A 23,651-nucleotide genomic window follows, 5' to 3' on the forward strand; every position below is an offset into this window, starting at 1 on the left:
TGTGTGACTTTTGTTTGAAGGAATTTCATGTATAAACTTTTTTTTTTCTCTGACAAAGTCTCTGCTGCTTTTTCTGCTAATTATCCAAACTGAAGTTCTTCTGGAGTTTGGGATGCGGCACATACCAGGGAGATAGTGGAAACTCACAGGGCACTTTGTGTGTGTGTGTGTGTGTGTGTGTGAGAGAGTGAAAGAGAAAACGTTGATATCAGAAGTTCCACATGAGATAAGGAATCTAACTGGCATAAACACAGTCTTGTAGCAGAGACACAGACAAGGTCACACACTTGTTTGTTCACTCTGAAACGGTTTCTGCTGGTTTCCCCCACAGCCCATGTCTACTGAGCAGCTCATGCTGGACTTCTCTACCACTCAGTCCAGTTCAGGGTTGCAGGAAAGCTGGAGGCAAGCCCTGCAGGTAGCAGGTGAGAGGCAGGGTACACCCTGTGCAGGTCTTCATGGTTTCCTTCCAGGTTCTGGCTCTGATGGAGAGTTTCCCTCCTGGTTCAGATCAGGGTTTTCCTTCGCTAGGCCATTATTTCATGAACTGGTTGACACAAACATGGTTCTTACAAACTGGACTAACATGGATTACATAGTGGATTTATGTTAAGTGGTCTAGGATGAACTGTACTGACCTGGACTGTGTCTGTAAAAGTACCTTGAGACGACTTTGATGTGAACTCAGCAGGAAAGTTGTTCTCACTCGTTTATAAGTTTATTTCATGTATCAGTTCAGCTTCTTCTCTGACTGTTCAGATTTCTGCTGCAGTTTCAGTTTTCAATTTAAAAAAAACAAACTGATCAGTGATGAAAATCTTTCCTGACATGAGAGGTGATATTTTTTGTGTTCTTGTTGACTCATGGCAGAAATGTTATGACGTCCCAGCTGTTGAAATCTCCAGTGTCTCTGAGATGTGGACATGGAGTTCCCAGGCTCGTGTCTCTGGTCTGGGAACTAAATGGGATTACTGTGGAAGAGCTGGAGGAACTGTCTGGGGAAAAGGAAGTCAGGCCTTCCCAGTTTGAGACGCTGCTCCAACGTCACAACCTCACGATAACGTGTCTTTTACACATGGATGTCGGCTTTTTCACGCTGACATCGGCTGCAGAAGTATGAGTTTCTTCACACGTGGATTCTGGATGATTAGCATTGATAAAATGTCTTCATTAACTCACCGCAGTTTGTCTTTACGGATTCATGCACGTTGAAGAGAGGCAGCTCGTATCGGTACAGACATGTCACCATTATGGAATGTGCTGGAAAAGCTAGAATTACAACATAAGCTGCACCCATAGAAACACAAGCTTTTTATTTACAAGTCTGAAAGAAAAGATGGCGGTTCCGCATCAGATTTCACTTCTTTACTGACTTAAAGTTGTCTCCAGTCATGGAAAATATTACAGTTTATCATTGTTTAAAACCATTTAAATAACTAATGTGTACATAGTAAAATACATAATAAATTTAAATATGTAAAGAAGTAAAATTATGTGAAATATAACTGAGGCAAAATATTACTGAAATTCATTTAATTTTCTCCAGAAATTTCCCATCCATAATAATTTCTAAAAGGACGTATTACTGTTTGTGCTAAAACAAACAGAAAAGTAAAGTTTTATTATTTATTATGCTCTTATTTACTTATTTACTTACCTGCAGATGATTCTGGAGTTACCTGGCTGAGAAATTATTCCTAAAAAGGGTACAATGGAGAAAGAGGTTGAGAAGCACTGGTCTAAGATGACTTGTTGTATTATTACTGGTCTCAAAGTAAAATCCCTTAAAGGGGTGCTATGATGGTATTTGCAGTTTTCTGAGCTTTCTACAGTGTTGAATCCTCATCAGACATGTGAACGACACTGTTTTTTATCACCTAAACGCATGTTTGAGTTTGAGTTTGAGTTCCAACACTCTCTCCGTTCGGTTTCCATGTCAACGGAAAACGCGTTGTTTTACAGAGTTTTTTCTACTTGGAAATCCTTGTGACGTCCCGGGGGATAAGGTTCGGTGATTGGTTACCTTCTACTGGTTAACAAGGGCATGTACAAATACATCAGGCGGGTGGAAAACGTGGGATAAAGTTATTTCCAACGATGGCTGGTGAGTTTACCAAAGAGAGACATCCTGCTGCATTCGTTGCTGTGGGTTGCTGTTTTCCACTTCGTTTTCAGGCTCTGATTCAGGTTCCAACATGTAGGGCTGGATGCTGTGTGTTGACATTGTATTTTTTTTTTTTTTTATTGAGTTCATATCAGCCTAATCCTTCTGTTTATGAGATGTTACAATGACGGCGAAAGCAGGTGCGGTGCGCGCTCCCGATGTAGTGCAGTGGCGGGAGGCGGGGCTTAATGCGGAAGAGTCTCAATCCACTCGTTTTGCCCGCAGGCTGATCTGACAGCCTACGGAGAGGGTCGGTCTGAAGTAAATAAAGCCATTTGTGACAATAACTCGATCAATCCCAGCCCTTCTGGTCTCAGAAATAAAAATTAGTCTGAAATGCGCAAAATAGTTCCACTTTAAACCATCTCCATTGCAAAACTCATGAGTTTACAGTTTTATATGATGTTTTTGGAATTTGCTTTTAAATTTCTATCAAAATTTCTGGTTAAACTTTTCATTTTTGAGACATTTTTTCTAAAGAAAAAAGAAAAAAAAAAGTTATTATAAGTAAATGACTCCTTGGACCAAATGGGATCCTACTTTACTGAGCAGATGTAACCATAAAAACTGCAACATATTTCAGTGTTTTCCATGCATACACACGTCCGCATCATGTCAGATACATTGTTGATGGAAGGCAAGCGCTCCACAAAGACATTAAAGAAGCAATTACATACAAAGAAGAGAATCAGTGAGACATCAAACTTAAGAAGCTAAGAGTGTAATCTGAAACCGCTTGTTGTCTTCCTCCCACTCACCCTCATCATTCCATTCCTCCTTTTTCTTCTCTCCTTCTCTTTACATCCCATACTGACCCTTTCACTGGCTAAGTGGTGGCCACTGTGAGCTGACCAGAACTGGCGATGCCGCCACATCCCTCTCTCTTTGTGTGGGAAAGATGGACGACTTATGCAGGGGAAAGACAAGAGATAAAATCACTTAATTGCTTTTAGAGAAATCCCCTGTCTTTCATTGCTCTTCACTCAAAATCTTTAGGAGTTTGACGACAGAATCATTAGAAAAACCGCGGTAAGAAGGATATTCACAGTTTTACACGTCAGCGTTTCACACGTCAGTTCAGCCAAATTAAACTTCCCAGAGCAGCAGAGTTACAGTACCTCCATACTAGACTTGTTTTCAGTAGATTCCTGACATTTTCAGCTCTTATTTTTCCACTTGATTAAACTATGGAACAACTATGAGGAGAGAAAAATCCTCCAGTTGCTGATTTTTTTCAGCAGATAAACCTGAAATTTAAGGTTAATTCCAGCGAATAAATGTCTGCATTTGTGTTTGCAGAGTGAGAAAAATGTTTCACATATGATGTTCACACCGTTTGAATTGGCAATTTTTTTTAAAAATAGTTTTTAAATCAGCATCTAAAAGTCACTTGATGAACTTCCATCCATGCATTTTCTATCAAATGCACAAACCTGCAATAATTATTATTATATTAATGATCATTTCCCTAAGCACAGATAATTTTAACTATCTGATCCATAGATTATTAAAAAACAAGGTCACAATATTGTCACATTGAATATTTGACCTCTACGGTAAGCTAGCAGCCACTTATGAGCGGGCATGTCCAAAGTCAGTCCTCAAAGGTTGCTGTCTGACAGGTTTTCAATGTTTCCTGCTGCAACAATGGGTCAACATGCTTCGGCAGAACTTGACAGCAAGCTGTTGAGAGGAGACATTTCATTTTAATCAGGTGTATTAGAGCAGAAAATATCTAAAACCTGCATGACTGCAGCCCTCCAGAAGCAGAGTTGGACCCCCCTGAGCTAGTCTGTCTTCAACCATGGCCGCTGAGCACAGAGACTGAACTGCTTGAATTGCAGTCTGGCTGGTAAAAAAAAAAAAAAAAAGATAATAATGTCCATAAATTATAGCTGAAATAATGAACCAAACAGTATTTTTACTTTCATGAGTCTTCTATTTCATGTCAGTCTGAGTTACATAGGAAAGGTACAGATATACCCCCGATCCACGACATTAGAGGTTGATTGTTATGTATTTATTTAAACTTGTTGTATTACTTAGATGTGGTGGCAAAAACTAAAGTTTTAAAGAATTGTTGTGTATTATTAACAACTGGTGTTACACTTGTTTGTTTTATTTTTTACTTGCCTTTTGCAGAAAATAAATTAGAAGAAAGTCAATAAAAATCCATGTTATATTATTAAAATTATAATAATCTATCATTTAAATTGTTGAAGCTTAATTTAAGTATCATTGTTGGTAGGCTACTAATGTTTTCATTTAAATTACTGTGTTGCTTCTATTGGTTTCTAATGGGCTGTTGGAGGTTTATCAGCTGGAATAACTTTGCAAATGATAAAAGTTTGTAGAAACGGAGCAAATAGTAAAGTGGGGTTGACTTCCTGGGTTATTTGAGTGTGTGTGTGTTTGTGTGTGCGAGAGAGAGAGAGAGAGAGAGGTGAAAGGAAATGAGACTGAAAGCTCTGAAATGCAGTAGCTACTTGACTCTCTCCTCAGTATTACCAGGGATGGCTTAACAGACTGTGACCCGCGGTGATTCTGGCTGGTTACTCATGACCAGAAGCGAACAGAAACTCCGGGTTTCTGTCTCTGAAGGTGTTTTTCAGACTGATGACCATATGCGGCACCGGAACTGGTACACCTGGGCGTGACGTCATACGTTTAAGAGTACCTGTTGCAGCTTTTTTCCGACCAGATTCTGCGAGACACTGAAACAAGGAGACGACTATTTGACGAAGACGCACACGGAAATATATTTAAATCCATTTCATTTTAGTTTGTCTCAGTTTTTTATGAGGAATATTTCCCAGAGGTTTACGACACAAATGGGGACCGCTTGGTTCGCGGTTTTAGGACTTTTAGTTATTTTACAGGTAAGACCTCCTCTCTGACCTTAAAACTCCATTTTACAGTCAGTTTTCCTTGTTTTCTCGTTGTCTGTTTGTAATTAAAACAGTTTGAGTCGAATTAACGGTAATTGTCTTAATTTATCACGACTTTGTGGTTCTTTTCTTCCACTTTCGCTGAGAAAATGTTTTATCTCACTGATAGAGTAGGTTTTGATTTCGGTCCAACAACAGGTATGCTGCTCATAGTTTAGGTTCGCTGGTGGTGGATGAACCAGAAGCAGAAGAAAATACCACGATACCGTCCGTATTTGGGTTTTATTCTTTAAGAATCGACGCAAACGACTTTTTTTTTTTTTTTTTTTTTTTTTAACGTTCAGGTTTTGGTTCGTGCACGCGGGCCTCGCCCTGCTTCCGTTGGTGACGTCAACAGGTTAAATTCCAGCTCAAACTTTCTAAACATCGTTTATACTTTTTAATTTATAAATAAAGCAGTTTTTAACTAATTAAATCAGATACCTAACTGCGTAATCAATATTATTACAAGCATCATGTGCATGTATGTTTATTTTAATCCCAGAGAAAGCATAAATATTATTCGTTTCTACACATGACGTGGAAAACAGGATTATTTCCTGCAAGATTTAATCACTTTTCAGATTTTATTTGATATATGTTAAGGTGTCCTCCAGGTTTAGTCAGTGATGTCGTTTTATTTTATTTTTATACATTTTTTCTGTCGTTTTGTTAAATTGAATATTTAAAGAAATGCTATGTGAATAAAGTATTTCGGTTAAATACCAGGAAGTAGGCAATTTCTCTTTAGGTTTTCACTTTCATTTTACAAGATTTTTATCAGATCAAAATAAGTTCACCATAAACTTGTTTCTTTAACCAAAATAACAGCAATAATTATGTGCTGGTGCTCATTTTGTTTGAATATTTAGACATTCAACAGTAAAAGAAAATAAATAAATAAAAGGAATACAAGTCTGCAGTTTCCTGGTACATTTTGTGGTATTAAAATTCTTACATTGCCTGATACTAAAACTTAGTATTTACTCAGAGTTGTGAAGGGTTTGGTTTGTTTTTTTTTAAAGCTGTATTTAATTTTAATTCAAGTTTGATTAAAAAAAAAAAAAAAATTTCTTTCTTCCAGGCTTCGGCTGTGGATGCTGCGGAGGAGACGTGTGCACCTGGATTCGAGTCCAACCTGCTGATATTCAGAGTGACCAGAGAGCAGCTGAGGCGGGGCACAAGACTGGGAAAAGGTATGACTAAACCAGGAAGCTGTCCTTTCAGTCTTTTGACAGAGCTGGGAATTGAATTGTAACATTGGTTTTGTGTGTGTGTGTGTGTGTGTAGAGGGGGGTTGTTGCTTTGTACAAAGCTCAGAAGCATTGATGAGCATTCAGTCATCTATTAATGCTTCTTATGGCTCAGATCCCTCTACAGATTAGTTGTTCTCAGAAGTAGGGCGAACACCATCAGGTCTCGGCTTGCAGCGAACTCTGCTCCTTCTGCAACGCTCCTCCTTTACACCAAAACAAAGTCTCTGAGCCTGTTTAGCAGGCTCTGCTTTTCATGCAGTGTTAAGGCTTTCCAAAGCAGCTGTTGTTGTGCACGTTTGTTAGTTTGAAGGTGAATAAGACCAGGATTACATGTAGAGTTGCTGCTTCAGATCGTCACATCTTTGCTTGTTGTGAAAATATGAATAAAGTTTGTTTACCTGTAGGAAGCAGCATGTAATCACAGTGGTTGGTGGAGATGTCTGGGTAGCATGTTAATGTGTGTGTGTTTTTTTTTTTTTTTAAAGCAGCTAGTAAACAATATTGGAGTAAAAAATTTAAGTAGTTCTAAAAGACAATCTTTGGGCTCCTGAACCACAATATGAAAACATTAATAGTATTCTACTATAATAATACCATTTATCTGTGCTGCTTAGAAATAAGTTAAATTAGCTAAATTGTTGGATTTTATAGCTTTTAGCATTTAAAAAGGCAAGACTGCATCATCAGTGTTCACATACAGATACAGCACAATGGTGGAGTCTGCAGGAGCTGAGTCAGTCTTCTGAATCAAGATGGAGGTTGTTAGGTGAATCATCTTGTCCTTGATGGGTTTTGTAGAGACTCATGTCTGGAGTTGAACTCCAGTCTAACAATGAATGATTTTGTCTATATTCTCCCTTTGTGAATAGCTTTGCTATCTCCTGCAGCGGTAATGAGCTTGATCCACCTCTCTGTAGTGTGTTTGCACTGGTCAGTTTCCCACAGAACTTCAGAAATCACTTTTTCTCCTGACCTTCACCTCGGTATTTGTTCAGCAAATCATGTTTACATTGGTACTGGGGCAAATCCCTCATATGTGGGCAGTTTTCAGGTGGTGTTGGGCAGAAGCATGCACAGCAATGCACAGCAGCCAAGAGATGTGAAGAAAACTGTCCTGGAAAATGTTTCAGCAGCTCACCAACATGCCAATATGTTAGATTTTACAAGCGAGACAAGAAAGCAAAGTCAGGTCATTTGTAAAAACTACGTCTACTAACACGATCGACTTGCTTCACCATCCAAGCTGCTCGCACCTGCAAGCATTGGAGCTGTGTTGCCCCCAGCACGGCTCCACATCGTTTAGAAACCCTCTGGAACCTCTGCCAGCAGCAGCACAAAGCAAACCATACTAGGCCTCCTCCTTTGCAATAAACATGACATCAGGATTTTAGCCATGAAGTAAAACGCTTCACAGGGAGAGATATGCTGCCCATTAGGTCTAGGCGATTAATCGGATTTTAATCTCGATTACGATCTGGGTTTTCCACCTTCATAAAAATAAAAGGGTTAGATTATTTTTCTCTCTGCAGTTTCCTCTCCTGCTGTCTTCAGCTGCTAATCGAGCGTCTCTGGCGTTGCAGCGCTGTGCTGTAAACTCCTCCCACAGCCGCTTTGTTTTCGTTCAGACACTGTTGCCAACTTGGCGACTTTCTCGCTAAATCAGACTTTTTTTATTAAAAGCGACAAATCTATCAACTTTTACTGGAGTTATTGGAGACTTTTCTGGTGTTTTGGTGACTGACTTGAAGGCACATATTGTTCTGCAGTTACTGTAAGGAAGGAGCAGCGGGAGCCTCTCCCGTCCTAAAGCACTCCCAGGCGGCCAGTCTCAGTCGGCTCCGGCTGCAGGTCAATGTAGAATAACTGCAGTAGGTTGTGGAAGTTCACCTAAACATAGTTTATACCATTGTCAGTGACAACTGGCTGCATTATTTTCCTATACATAGTTCGGCGAGTTAAACACTGTAATATCCCTCCGTTATGGGGCGTTACCATAGCAACGCGTTAATCAGCTGGTTCAGATTAGCCGTCTTTAAACAGATGACTGAGAGAAACGCGCTGCAGCCTGACAGCGGTTGTTTGGCATAAAACGTACATCCAACGTAAAATAGTTCCTATATAAGCGGTAAAAGCGGATTAAACAACTGGAACCGTCCGTTAGACGGTTATAATGCACGACACGGAGTCCAGAACACCACGACGCGGAGTGTTGTTTATAAATACTGGATTCATTCATTTTCTAAACCGCTTAATCCAATTCAGGGTCGCGGGGAAGCTGGAGCCTTTCCCAGAGAGACGAACAACCACTCACGCTCACGCTCATGCTCATGCTCATTCCTAGGGGCAATTTAGAGTAACCAATTAACCTAACATGCATGTCTTTGGATGGTGGGAGGAAGCCGGAGTACCCGGAGAGAACCCACGCATACACGAGGAGAACATGCAAACTCCACACAGAAAGGCCACTCCCCAGCCAAGGATTGAACCAGTGACCTTCTTGCTGTGAGGCCACAGTGCTAACCACTGTGCCACCGTGCAGCCCCTACTGGATAATTGTCTTAAATAATTGATCTCAATTTCAGTCAAAATAATTGTGATTTATAATTTTTGTCATAATTGAGCAGCCCTACTGCCCATCACTGCTGACTTCAAACTACTTTTGCCACCCTTGTCCTGTGATGTGAAGTGCTGGTCTGCGAGTATTTCTCCACCACAGGGATTTGAACCATACTGATGGGAAAGGTTGCTTTGCTTCTGGTGTGCTAGAGCTAGCAGCACCTGCAGGAGGATGGGGTTTGAAGATGATCTCTTAAAGAAATGCTATATGAATAAAATTTATCAGTTAAATACCAGGCTGATGCTTGGCTGAAAGAGAAGGTATTTTTGCCTACAGGTTTTGTTCATGTTTGTTTACATGGTAGCCTCATCCTACCAGTTTCTGAACTGCTTAAAACTAAAAGTGAGTTAGTCTCACCAAAATAAGCTAATCTGTTTTTGTTGATGAGAATCAGCACCTCAAAATCTGAGACCATGGTCCTCAGCCGGAATAGGGTGGATTGCCCTCTCCGGGTCGGGAGTCAGGTCCTGCCTCAAGTGGAGGAGTTTAAATATCTCGGGGTCTTGTTCACGAGTGAGGGAGGGATGGAGCGCAAGATCGACAGATGGATCTGTGCGGCGTCTGCAGTAATGTGGACTCTGCGCCGGTCTGTCGTGGTGAAGAAGGAGCTGAGCCAGAAGGCGAAGCTCTCGATTTATCAGTCGATCTACGTTCCTACCCTCACCTATGGTCATGAGCTGTGGGTCGTGACCGAAAGAACGAGATCTTGTATACAGGCGGCTGAAATGAGTTTCCTCCGCAGGGTGACCGGGCTCTCCCTTAGAGATAGGGTGAGGAGCTCAGTCATCCGGGAGGGGCTCAGAGTAGAGCCGCTGCTCCTTCGCATCGAGAGGAACCAGTTGAGGTGGCTCGGGCATCTGGTCAGGATGCCTCCTGGACGCCTCCCTGGTGAGGTGTTCCAGGCACGTCCCTCGGGGAGGAGATCCCGGGGAAGACCCAGGACACGCTGGAGGGATTACATCTCTCGGCTGGCCTGGGAACGCCTCGGGATCCCCCCCGCAGAGTTGGCAAATGTGGCTGGGGAGAGGGAAGTCTGGGCTTCCCTGCTTAGGCTGCTGCCCCCGCGACCCGACCCCGGATAAGCGGCAGAAGATGGATGGATGGATGTTTTTGTTTTCATCAAAAGATTATTTTTGTACTTATCAGATTTTCTGGTCACTTTCGTTGATTATTTATTTCTTTATTTATTTACTTATTACAAGTTAAGACTCTCTGGTCTCTTAAGTTGATTTCTTTCTTTTCTTGAAACTCTTTTGTTAAAAAAAAAAAAAAAAAAAAAAAAAAGGTGGTTGAATAAAGGGTTAAATGTTAATTCAGTTTTTGTGCGTTCTTTAAAAGTAGGTCATTAACCACAATGGCCAGGGCTGTACTTAAATATATTTAAAATTTTTGATTTTCTAATCAAAGATACTTTATTTGTCCCCGAGGGGAAATTCAAGGTTCAAGCCAGCTCGTCCAAGGTTTGACATACAGACATGTAACATGTCTGACAAGTTTACAGAACCGAACTGAAGCTTAGGCCCCGCAGCCAGTTTTACCGGCTTATTAATTTTCCTGTTTTTCTTTATTATTATCTATTTATTATTCTTACTTCTTCCGTACCTTTTTTGGCGCGTAATAATTTCAGTTGTGTTCAACCGATTTGAACAAATTTGGTATCAAAACGTTCAGCTCGTTCAGCTCATTCCTGCTTCTATTCAAATTTTTGGTATCTTCAACCAATTTCAAATTATTTATCATTTTATTGATTTTCAACTCTCATTGAAATGAATGGGAAAAGCTGAACATTCCACAGAAACTTTCAACTCTTTCAAACTTTAAACAAGTCACAAGAAATTCAGCTATTAAACTTCTATTCAACTTTTTGATATCTTCAACCGTTTTCGAAATATCACAGTTTTAAAATCGTTCAGCTTTTTGGCGATCGCTGTTTCGCTCTCACTCTAGCTCCACTCTAAATTTTTAAAACTTTCTGATGCACGAACAAATTCTCATAATTCCTTAGCCTTTTGCCCTACAGACACAAATTATACATCAAAACATTGCAAATCGTCTTGGCTTTAACTCAGTCCAAGAATGAAAGAGCTGGGACCTACAGATTTTGAGCTACGGCCCTCCAAGCGACCAAAAGTCGCTTGCAATCATTTAAGTTAAACTTTCAACCCTCTTCATCCTTTTTAAACACCATTTCAGGCTTCAACACTTGTACTCATGGCTTGTACGCTTCAGTGAAAGGCTTCAACAAGAATATTTCAGCCATGTTATACTGTTTTCCACTCTTTTCAGTTCAACTTTCAACCCTCCTCACTCCTTTTAAACAAAATTTAACGCTTCAAAACTTGTAGTAATGGCTTCAGCTTAATATATACTTCAGTGAATGGCTTCAACCAGGACATTTCAGCCATGTTCAACTGTCCTCCGCTCTTTTCAGTTCAACTTTCAACCCTCTTTACACCTTTTAAACACCATTTCAGGCCTCAACACTTGTACTGCTTTCTTCAGTTTCATAGTAACTTCAAACTTGAAACACCATTTTGACCTATAAATCTTTCAACTGTTGACCTCAGCTGTACAACTTCATCTGATCCTTCCACAATCAAACTTTAGCCATCTTCAAACATATTCTACTTATTTCAGCTCAGCTTTCAGGCATTTTAACTCTGTTTAAACATCAGTTTTTGCTTTCAACACTTCTTTCAAGTTTCTTTTTATTTCAGCCTTGTTCAGACTTTTTTTTTTAATTAGCATTACAGTTCAAGCATTTCAGCATGAAAGCATTCACACTGCTGTTTTGCAAGAACAGCAATTTTTCTAGTTATTATTATTATTATTATTATTGCCAATGAGTGAGATCAATGTTTTGTATTGATATGCTTTTGTGTCGTCTAGCACAACGATCCAGTTTGGAATAAAGTCTTGCATTCATTTTGCCTCCTTCCATAGTCATGCTCAGCCATATTTGTAGACGTAGGTCGTTACACCAGTTTACATTTTTGATCTTGTCTTTTCTTCCCGACCAAGCCAGAACAAGAACTTGTTTAAATTCTGTTTCTTTTCTTTCCACCTTGTTTTATAGCAGCAAATGTTTTCAGATGAACTAATAGTCCTTTAAACACCATCCATGGTATTTGTCAATTGAAGCCTGGAATTTTGGTCTATGGTTCCAACTATTTGTCTTCAGTCATCTTCTGTCTAATGAGGAAATATAAAGCATTCTAGTTTAGTTTTTATTAATACTCCTAAATATGTGATCTGAGTGGCAGCTTATGTCAAAATGGAAGATTTGTTGTGAGACAGTAAGTGTAATTACAGTAACATTAAAATGGATCTTTGTGGGTCTGGCAAGTAAACTCTCCCATCATCTGTCATCTGCAAATATTGATAATTTATGTCCCTGATCTGCCATTTATGCCAGATACTTACCAAATTTGTCATGTTTTCTGTAGGAATTCTCAACATAGCTTGCTGAAGGTATTTTCTTAGTTAAAATTCATTCAGACTGCCTCAAATTAACTTCTTGCTACTTTTTTTTTTTTTTTTATCACCTGGATCCCATCATCTGTCCGTTCTTGACCCAGTTTTCTAAGAGGAAATGAGAGTACCAAGCTTGCTTTGGTAGACTTCTGTTGTTCTTTGGGTTTATTGGTTTTACTGCATGTGATTTCTCAGAAAGACCAGTCAGGTGTGTATGCTGAGTTTGATATGAAATAATTTCTTTGGTTTATCTAATGATGTTTTTCTTTTTGTTACCAGTTGGATTCACTGACTGCACCAGCCGTTCACAGTTTGTGTTCAGTACGGATGACAGTCGCTTCAACGTTCAGTCGGATGGCACCTTAACTGTGAGTGTTGTTTAAAAGGTTTACCTTCACACCTACATGTGTCAGCGTTATAATTAAATTATGTGGGATTTGGGTTAGTAAATTAGATTTTTTTTTTTTTTTCCCCCCCCAGATAAGGAATTAAAGTACTTCATTATGTAGAAAATTCGGTTTTCTTATTTAAACGTAACACAATTTTACTCAAAGTAGTTTTTGGATAATGGAAATGATCGTCTGAAACCTGGAAACCATAGTTACCACTAAAGTAGAGCTTTGTCACTATTATTTTGTAATATCTAATTATTTTCTTGAATCCAATATTGGATTATCCATCTAAAGTCAATAAAGTATTACAATACTTTTACATTAATATCGTATCACTGAGTCAGTATTTCCAGACTCTATTATAAACAACACCATATGCTGCAGTGAACCCAGTGTGGGTGTGTTTGGTGTGGGTAGATGATGACTGCAGGAGTCTGTCACGGCTTTAAGGAAAAAGTAACTGCGGCAGGAGACACTAGAACAGCTAAATCCAGTCATGTCTGTAACTTCTGCTGATGTTTGTCTCCTCCAGGTGAAGAGACATGTCCGCCTTCATGAGGGACGTCGGGACTTCTACATCCACTCCTGGGACTCACAAGGTCACAAACTTACTGTTCCTGTTATGGTGGTGCACCATGTTGGGCACCATCACCAAGACCACCACCATAATGCTGATCATCACCATGGAGACGACAGTGGACAGGCTGAGCAGCATCCTAGTAAAGTGGACTCCAGTAACAACACAGAGGTGGGTTTAAATGTGTCAGAAGTTTAGTATCTTCTGGTTACCTGAACCACACCTGCACCATGTTGTCAGTGAAGGGCCTGTAGGCAGACCTACGGTGAGAAAGCTCTGCGTGGACGGCTGCTTTGTCTTTAACAGATACTGCCACTCTGTGGCCACACATCCACACAACACTCTGCCTCCATGTTGTCAGCTGGTTGTCATAGCTCCAATAAGAAAGCTGCATTTCTTCTACATTACTGGGTGAATTTCTAGTTTTAACATGAAAACAGTGTATTTGACAGAATTTTGACCAGTAAAGAGAAGAAACAGCCTGGTCCAGTCTGAGGTTTCCATGACTGAACTGGTCGCCAACACTTTGACGTCCAGTTTGGGTTTGCTTTGGCTTCATCGTCATGAGGTTTAACCAGACAGGAGAAGGTTTCACATGGATAAAATCTGATCTGATGATGTGAACAGTGTCTGATAGTGACTGTTGTCAAGAGATCAACATGTGAACTGAAACCCAGGAGGGTCTGAGGGCCATTAAAACATGAAGAATTTGAAGTTTGATTTTAGATCTCACAGTTCATCTCCATATGGATAAAATGTTGGTGTGTTTTCAGACTGCAGCTGATGAAAATGTGTCCATCATCTACTTCCCCAAGTCTGTAAAAGGTCTGAGGAGGAGGAAGAGGGATTGGGTTATTCCTCCAATGACCGTTCAAGAGGGTTCCAGAGGCCCCTTCCCTCAAACAATTGTTCAGGTAAGAGGAAATGGATTTGACACTGAGCTGTATTTATGTATTTGGGCCTTCATGGACCATGATGGTGTTTATTTACAACTTAATTTCCCAGAGTTTTAAAGTTTACTTTCTAGTAAAGACACAATTACATTCCCAAAGCTGTAAAAGACAAAGCTTCACAACAAATCTCATTAATATTTATAAAACAGTTTTTATTCTGATTTTAACCAGAGCTCATATTTTAACCAGAAAGGTGTTCTGCTGACTGAAAAACGACAAACATCACAAACTAGATCAAAGTTTCCAACAAACATCTACTTTAAATCTTTGTTTTGGGTAAAAGGGGAGCAGAAGGAAGAACTCTTCATGGCACATCTCTTTGCATATTTTTTTATATTAACAGTGCTTTTATGAATGAACATTCAGTTCATTGTATGAAGGTTTGTCTTGTAAAATTAAATTAAATGTCACATGCAGCCATACAGCAAGAAACTACTGGTACTCAAACATTTGTTTGTCTGAAAACAAAACGGTACAAATGGAAGTTTGAAACTAAGGTTTTCTGCCAATCATTTTAATTCAGTCCTGATGTTATTTATTTAGATTCGCTCGAGTGAGGACAAAGCAAAGAAGATCTATTACAGCATCACTGGTCCAGGAGCTGATGAGGGCATTTTCACCATCGACAGAAACTCTGGTTTTCTGTATGTAACACAACCACTGGACAGAGAGAGGCAAGCAAATTACACGGTAAGCAGCTCTTTGATAACTTTATACACTGTATTTTTTTTTTTTTTTAACGATAAATTGTGCAGCTCAACTTGAACCACACGTTTAAACGGTTGGGCATAAATTTTCTACCATATTTAATCTCAGCCATGCATCTACCTAGGGCTGGGCGATATGACCAAAATCTCATATCTCGATATAACTCATTCTATATCCTCATAACGATATACAATATTATCTACAATAATTTGTGCAATTGTGTGTCAGTCATCAGTTGCGTATCAGATGTTGCTTGGCAACGGCAACAGTGATCTCCTTCTGGGGGGAACTATGGTCGTATGACGTTTCACGAGTTAAAGACTGTTGCAGCGTTTGGTCTGGAGTTAATTATGAGCTTTCGCCTCCACTTGATGCTGCTTTTGCTGCTTTTGCTCGTTGACTCTTTGACCTTCTTTATTCTGTATTCTTTATCCTGATTCCTGCGCAGGTGATAAAATGAGTTAGTTGTGTCGGAGTCCGTCGTTGGGACTGTGAGCTAGTCTGTTGTCGGTTCCATGTCGGTCTTTTTATATCTAAACCGCATCCATGCAACAGAAATTTCCCCTCTTTTTAGCAACAAGCTCATCAGTTTTGGTCGGCTGGTCATCTTTTAGTAAATTATTCTGCTCTGAAACACGTCTGCTACCGTCTTCCTCCATGTTTGTTTATATATTGCAGCTTGCATGCTGTAAAGCGCATCTTGACATAAAATACTGCATAAAGCACCTTAGCGTGGCGTAAACGATAGAGCCTCATATGAAACGATAGACATATTCTATGGTCCAAACAATATATATCATCATATCACCCAGCTCTTCCTCTACCCATTGTCCGGGACACTTCTGTTACACTTAGTGTAGCACCCATAGTTCAGCCTAGCACACGATCTTCTCTTAATTAATGTTTTAAACCTAAAACATTATAGTTTTTTGTTTTTTCCCCCTTTTTTTTTTTTTCCTTATTCAGCAACACACTCAAAGCTCTGCTATGATCTTGCTCCCTCAAGACTGTTGATCAACAATCTTATTTTATTATAATACAGATTCCAATCCGGGAGTGTTAACACCCTCTTTTAAAATAATCTCTCCAGATTTTGGTCTGTGGCAACCAGATCACTTCTGATTCTCCTGTTCTTAGAACCTTTTACTGATTCTGAACATAAACTGTATTTATATTTCTATCCAGTATATATTGTAAATTTAGTAATGTTTTGTTTATTATACAGTCCAAATGTGTCTGAGATTGCCATTGTGTGAAAATGGTTTCTAAAATATCCTGCATTTTCTTTTTTAAGCTACATATATTTAACTGAGCTCTCCGAAACCCCCTTCTTGGTAATGTGAGTGCAAAGCCTCATAGTTTCAAACATCTTCCTCTTTTTTGTTATTTCATAAACAACCACTGAGAAACCCAAAACAATTAGACGTACATGTTGTACACTGTCATGCTGAGCATTCACAAGAAAAGAGTCATATGAGACCAAGACTCTCTCATATGATTACTCTTAAACACACATCTCAAAGACGGATTACAAATGAAGTTTACCATCACTATGCCTGAAATTCCTCTGGCCAGATTTAAGATTTAGTTAACTAAACAACACAAAATTAATAAATCATTTGGTTTCCTTAGGACTTCATCTCAATAAATTTCCATTCATAAGCAGGAATTTCAGCTCAACATCTGAGTTTTAAACCAGCATCATAATTGAGCGTTTATAACTCTTGATCTAGAACTTCCCTGTAAGCTTCCTCTACTTGTCGATGATACAAGAATCTTTCAGATTCCGCTTTAAATTCAATAAGTGTCTCTGGGTGGATCCTCCTATTTTTCACCCCAGTGTCCCACAGTCTGCTTGTATATTACAGAAGCTTGCCAACTTTTTTTGTCATAATTTCTATCATGTTGGCTGTGATGCACAACATAATCCCACAAGCCCCATGAAAGGGTCGTTCGCTCCTTGAAATCTTCCTTCTCTCCTCCATTTTGCATTGCTGCAGTCTCACAATCGTGGCTTTGCCTCCGGATTTCCTTGTAGACCCAGCTTTTGATTCCAATGTAAATTTATCTTTGAACATCAGCAGAGGGGTCATTTTCTTAGAAGATTGCCCCATTTTAGCACCTTTAGACCCTCCATAGACACTGATATTGGACATCCTAGAAAAGATTTTGCAGTGTCTTATTTCTAAATTTGTGATTCGTGATTTAACACCATTGAGCATCTGGCAGTGACCACATGTATCAGGCGGTTACTTCCATCCACAAGAGAACACCTATGATCAATAATGAGCCTGGACTGATAACCGAGCAAGTCACTGTAGCCAATAAGCATGTCTTCATCTCTGTGTACTGCCATGTTAAACGGCATGCTGCTGCCAACTACTGGTGACATGTTGTTACTACAGCTTGGGTGGCATAAACATACTGAGTCATATAAAGGTTATAGTGTATTTTAGGTAAATTAGGTAAGTTCTGTCATCATACTAACAAGCTGTGGAAAACACTGTAAATAAAATGCCAGCTTATATGTCTGCGGATTATATTGACTGTGTAAACGTAGCTGAAATTCAGTTATTTCTCACAGTCGTGTTTTTCTTCTTTTTTAAATCAGAAAATGTAGTTTGTTTTACAGTTCTATACTGTTTCCATTATTAGATTTTATTTTCACTGCCATGTTGATGTGTTGCCTTTTGTGTAATCATTTTCAGGACGTATATCCTCAGTGTGCTTCTCATGGAACTGACAGGTGTTTGTGGACTAGTTTTGGTTTTATTTTCTTCACTGTGTTGTGGAGGGGGTGTGGAGGATTCTTCACACCCTCTCCACAACACAGTGAAGAAACAACAAAGTGTGTTCAGTGAGAGGCTTCTTCAGGTCCGATGTAAGACTGAAAGATACAGAAGATCATTCCTGCCAGAAGCCATCAGCCTCCGGAACAAGACCTCTTCCAATTAATTATTTACTACAATATTGAATTTCCCTTTGGGGATTAATAAAGTATTTTTCATTTCATTCATGACAACTTTTTTTCCTTGCAGTTCATGGCTCATGCTGTTGCAGAAGGTTCAGGAACAGCTGAGGACCCGATGGAAATCATAGTGAGAGTAGGCGATCAGAATGACAACGCTCCTGTCTTTACTCAGTCCACCTACCTGGGAGAAGTTGCTGAGGCCTCACCTGTAGGTAATGTCACTTGATTTAATTTATCAACACAGGCCTGAAAAACTGATCTGTTGGGTTGTTTTACTCTTCTTAAACTCATCGACTACTTGAGCACTTAACACAAATGTGATCAATTTAAACGGCACAATGCTGACAATCAGTTGTCAGACACATCTGTCTGTCCTGTTTTCAGTGTGTACCACCTCATCCTAACGGTATCCCATGTAGCAGTGTTTTCAGGCTTAAACTGGCATAATGCTTTGAATCTGTAAACACATGAAAGGTCCCTCGAGGTGCATTTAGGGAATTCAGCCTGATATCCAGTCCATAAATCACAACAGCATTGTAGCCCTTTACCAATATTGGATCGGTTGGGTCCAACTCTGCCAATAGAGAGACAACGACTAACTTTAATAGATTGCAGACAAATCTGTCCTCATTTATCCATAAGTAGAAACACTTTGAAAACACTGCAGTCATGTTGAGAAAAGAAACTGATGATTAACGTATTTTGCGTGCCACAAGACACACAACATAAAAGGTGCAGCCTCAATTACAGTGTCTATTTTTTGTCTTCGGGTCACACATAAGGCACACCGCATTATTGGGCGCGTGCTAAAACAAAGTAAAACAAAGTAATGAAAGCAAAACTGTGTGTTTGGTAGAACTTGATCCAAAACAGTACCGGTTCTTATTTTAAGATGCACACACATTTTTTATCAGTCTTTTGTAACAAATTCATCAAAGTCCTCATCTTTTGTGTCGGAATCGAACAGCCGGGCAATTTCACCATCAAGCATACGGGGTTTCTCTCTTTGCTGTCAGTGTCATTGCTGGGTGGATGTTCAATGAAGATACCAGCTTTTGCGAAAGCTCAGACAATTGATGGAAATACGTTAGCTCAGACATCTACAATCCACCAGGGTCTACCACCAGGATCCCCAAGCCAGGTCCCCGAGGACCGGTGTCCTGAAGTTTTTCCAAGTGTTCCTGCCGGGACACACCGGATTCTAATCGGTGTGTGTGTATATAGCACACATCTGCAGAATTTATCTGAGTCAGATGTGTTCCAGCAGCGACACCTGGAAAACCTGCAGGACACCGGTCCTCGAGGACCAGGGTTGGGGATCCCTGGTCTACCAGGTAGGGCTGCCCGCTGCAGTGCCCGATCAAAGTAATTAGAAGCGGCTGTTCCAAAAGTGGCATTGAAGTATTGATACCAGTGTAAATTCATATCTAACTAGATACTACATTTTAGTATTGATTAGTATTGGAGTACTATATCATAACTTGAAGTTACAATATAGCCATTTTACGGTAATTTTATGTTATATAAACCTATCAGAAATCCTTTTGATCCATTTACTTTTGGCAGAATTGGCAAATATTTCTGTTGCATCTTTATCAGCCCAACTAGTCTTTATGGATAAATGATTTATGTGTGTATTTATTATACCTTATAGAAAGCCTTTTGTCTTGTTTTTACTTGTGCATTTCTTCTTTTCAGGTCACGAGGTGCTTCAGGTTACAGCTACTGATCTGGACGAGCCAAATAATCTCAATTCTATAATCCGCTACAGCATTGTGAGCCAGACCCCAAAGGAGCCAAGTGATAAAACGTTTGTTATCAATGAAGTGACTGGAATGATCAGGGTTAATGAAGGTGGACTGGACAGAGAGGTGAGACTTCTACAAATATGTTATGCTTTACACATCACATTCATGTCAGCAGCCAGTTCCTATGCGGGAGTAATTATTCATACTTTAATTAGTATTTTTATTTGTGGAGGAATCCTCCAGTTAGCTCATATCCTCAGATGATGTCTGTCTGTTCATGTTCAGAAACTGAAGTCTGAAATTGTTTTCCTTCCAACAGATAATACCACAGTATGACCTGGTGGTACGAGCAGCAGACGGGGAAGGAAAATGGTTGAGTACAGAAGCAAAAGTTATTCTGAAGGTGACTGACAGCAATGATCATGCTCCACAGTTTACTCAAAACAACGTAAGTATGACCATCCAGTGCCTGTTTATCTGTTCAGTTTTACAGTGGATTAACCCAATCTTCATCATCTGATGATGAGCTCAGTTTAAAAAAAAAAATCCCAGTCATCCATCTCCTATTGTAGTGAAATCTTTTAGTATCTGATATGGAGGAACAGAGGATAGTTTAGCTGCTTTTATCCTTTTAATATTAGTAGCAAAACTAAATAAGACAGAATAACAGGGTTTACGAGCTGCAGAAGCTTGATGCACATCTCTTCCAGACCCACCACTCGCAGTGTGATTACACAGTAGTAATCGTCAGCTGCACTGGTCCCAGTGTACACACACACACAGTGAAAGTATAAATCCAGCTCTGATATGTGCAGGAAATTGTGCAATGATAAATCAATCCATCTGGAAAATGACTGCAAGAACTTGTGATCATCAGTAGTTTATGGATTCAATGTAGGTGTATGGATTTCCACCAAACACCATGTAAACACACAGACTGAAACCAGTAGAAACATTTAAAACCTGAACTTTATTCACTAGTTCAGCGTCCTGTAGGATCTAAGTTTTTAATAATTGGTGTTTCTTCATCATAACGACCTGCTTCTCTCGTAAGTTTGAGTAAAAAGACGTTCTTTCACTTGTTTTAGACTTGTAGAGCCATTTGTATGTACTGTGGTTGTTCAGCAGTCTGTAATGAGAATCCACAGATGACTTGGGCCGAGTATCATAACAGCATACAAACTGAAAATCATTTAAAGAGCAGAAGCTGTATAATGTGGGACAGAGGCAAAAACTGTGCCAGTCAGCCTTCTGCTGTGGCACCATCACAGTTACTGGGCACGGCAGTGCAGCCTGTAAAACCTCCTTCTGAATCAACCTGAGGTAAACTGGGACAGCACCTTTAATCAGGACTATTCGGCCTCAGCAGCAATGACTGAATAATCTGCATCAACAACATTTAATATCTGCTTTGTATTTTTTCAGTACGAGGCAACAGTTCCAGAAAATAAAGCGGATACTTTGGTCATTAAAATGGAGGTGAAAGATGGCGATGAGGAAAATTCCCCTGCCTGGAACAGCAAGTTCAGGATTGTTGATGGAGATCGTGGAAACCTTTTCACTGTGGAAACGGGACCAAACAAGCAAGAAGGAATCCTGAAGACAACGACGGTAGTAGGAAGTTCAGGTTCTGGACTGAACTACAGTTTATTTCACAGATGTTTACCAGAGTGTATCCAGCTGATCTGTGACATGTTTCTCACTGGTTTTTTTTTCTCCGCAGGGTCTGGACTTTGAGCAGAGCAAAACACACACTCTGAGGATTGCAGTGGTAAATGAGGTCCCTTTTGCTATTTCACTGCCAACTTCCACCGCTACAGTTGTGGTGAGGGTGCAGGACGTCAATGAAGCTCCTATCTTTGATCCACAAGAGAAGCTTGTCTCAAAGCCTGAGGACCTCCCAGTCGGCAGCGAAGTGGTGGTGTACACTGCTTCAGACCCGGACATCGCACGCAAACAAGAAGTCAAGTAAGGCCACAGTAGTGAAACGAATATTTTGAGACTTTGTTTCTAAATATACTTTAACCAGGGCTGGAGGATGAAATCAGAAAGTAAATTAATTACACATTTTCATTAATGGAGATCCTTTAATGACCGTTAACTCTCAACAATGGCAACACCACTGAGGTATCATATGTTTGTCCAGTTATTGCTACCCTAGTTGTTGGTACGTTTCACATATTCTGACCTTGAAATAACTAATCTACAGAACACTTCAGACTAGCTTCCAGTTGTGTGTTGCTGCTGCAGCAGCCAGGAGGACACATTGTTACTGTGTGCTCTTCCAAATGTGGGATCAGCCATTTTTACCACAATCATGTTGGAGTGAAGTGCAGCTAACATTGGATGTGCATGAGACTGGAAATATAAAGGTATTCAGCTGTTAGTCCTCATGATGCTGTTGTGTGTACATTAAAATAATCTTAAACTACAGAAATTAGGTTTTTTTTTTTTATTATCAATTCATTTGGAAATGATGTTAAACCTAAGCCTAATCTATTTGTGGAAAGGATAACCACAACATAAACTCTCATTCCCCCTCATAACCGAGCTTAGATATTCCATTGGTAACGCTTTTAAGCGTCTCCCAGTATCATTGGTGAACCATTGGGGTCTGGACTTAATCCGCTAAAACAGAACACATCTTCGAACCAACAAAAGGGAGAGAAACCATTTCTGTGCAGGTTTAGTAGAAACAGGCCTGGGGCTATTTTTAGATTTGCGAAGGTTAAATTAATTTCCTGTGGGATATTTTCCCAAAATTTAAACGCCCATATACAGGGAATATAGGAACCAACCTCTTTCTTACATTTAACACAGAAGGGTGAGATCTCAGGATAAGTTATTAAAAAATTGAGGAGTACTTTGAAGTCTCAAGAGGATCCTATATTAGCTCTTTATTACTGATGCAGTTGTATGAGATCAGTCTTCTGCAAGCTCAGCTGTCCAATCTTTGCTCCATAAGCTCTTGATCTTGATCACTATTACACAAATGGTGTGATTGGAGTATTTTTATAGAAGTAAGAAATGATTTTCTTTTTTTAATAACTGAGCTTATTGAATGAGTTTCCATAAGACCCAGGCTACTAATAATGCCTAACCTGAAGGTAACCGTAAAAAGGATGACCTGGTACACCATATTTAATTCTTATTTGTGCATTTGTGCCCTGTTCTGTGTGTAGGGACAAGATGTGTTTTTGTGAACACTTCTGAAACTTCCCTCGTGTATTAATTGTGTAGATAGATGTGGTTGTGATTGGGCCGGAGAGTTTATCCCCGTTTGTCTGGTTTCTGTCCAGGTATCGTATAATAAGCGACCCTGCTGGCTGGCTGAATGTGAGCGCTCAGACGGGCCGGATTACAGTGAAAAACCTCATGGACAGAGAGTCCAACTTGGTGAAGAACTATGAATACAAGGCTCTTATTGGCGCATATGATAATGGTAAGTATGAAGTTAGAATGGTGTGTGTGTGTGTGTGTGTGTGTGTGTGTGTGTGTGTGTGTGTGTGTGTGTGTGCTGTAAAGAAGAAATGTGTAATTGCATAAGAATGAGAGACGGGGTCTGTTTCTTCAGAGTCAAATCACGTTTAAGAACCAGGACTTGCATGTTTTGGCCACCAGACTCTGTTGGAGCTGCTATTTTTTATTCTGCTGAGAAAGCGCTTAAAGCCTCACCTAGCTGTGGTGTTAATAGTTTTTATTCTGAAGATGAAAACTGAACAGTTCCCTACTGACACGTGTGTCCTGCCTCCAGATGTGCTCTCAGCCACAGGAACTGGTACGCTGCTCATTCAGCTTCAAGACGTCAACGACAACGCTCCTTCTATTGTGGAACGGGACTTCATAGTACGTTTTATTATGAAA

At 39.8% G+C, this 23,651-nt stretch overlaps 1 protein-coding gene across 1 annotated transcript in view; it reads left to right on the plus strand.

Moving 5' to 3' along the window:
* Positions 1 to 334: 334 nt before the first annotated feature.
* Positions 335 to 23,651, plus strand: part of LOC306762256 (B-cadherin-like) — a gene marked incomplete at both ends in the record, with an annotated part of 28,179 nt that continues 4,862 nt past the window's right edge. Inside the window, 12 exons of the mRNA XM_079248698.1 lie at positions 335 to 425; positions 12,718 to 12,806; positions 13,363 to 13,578; positions 14,181 to 14,321; positions 14,904 to 15,050; positions 18,107 to 18,251; positions 19,738 to 19,910; positions 20,107 to 20,235; positions 21,213 to 21,398; positions 21,511 to 21,755; positions 23,087 to 23,229; positions 23,542 to 23,633. Coding sequence (XP_079104824.1) covers positions 335 to 425; positions 12,718 to 12,806; positions 13,363 to 13,578; positions 14,181 to 14,321; positions 14,904 to 15,050; positions 18,107 to 18,251; positions 19,738 to 19,910; positions 20,107 to 20,235; positions 21,213 to 21,398; positions 21,511 to 21,755; positions 23,087 to 23,229; positions 23,542 to 23,633 — 1,797 coding nt within the window. The remainder of the gene's footprint in view (positions 426 to 12,717; positions 12,807 to 13,362; positions 13,579 to 14,180; positions 14,322 to 14,903; positions 15,051 to 18,106; positions 18,252 to 19,737; positions 19,911 to 20,106; positions 20,236 to 21,212; positions 21,399 to 21,510; positions 21,756 to 23,086; positions 23,230 to 23,541; positions 23,634 to 23,651) is intronic.

This window comes from Telmatherina bonti (assembly GCF_933228915.1).
Source record: "Telmatherina bonti genome assembly, chromosome: 11".
Lineage (NCBI taxonomy): Eukaryota > Metazoa > Chordata > Actinopteri > Atheriniformes > Telmatherinidae > Telmatherina > Telmatherina bonti.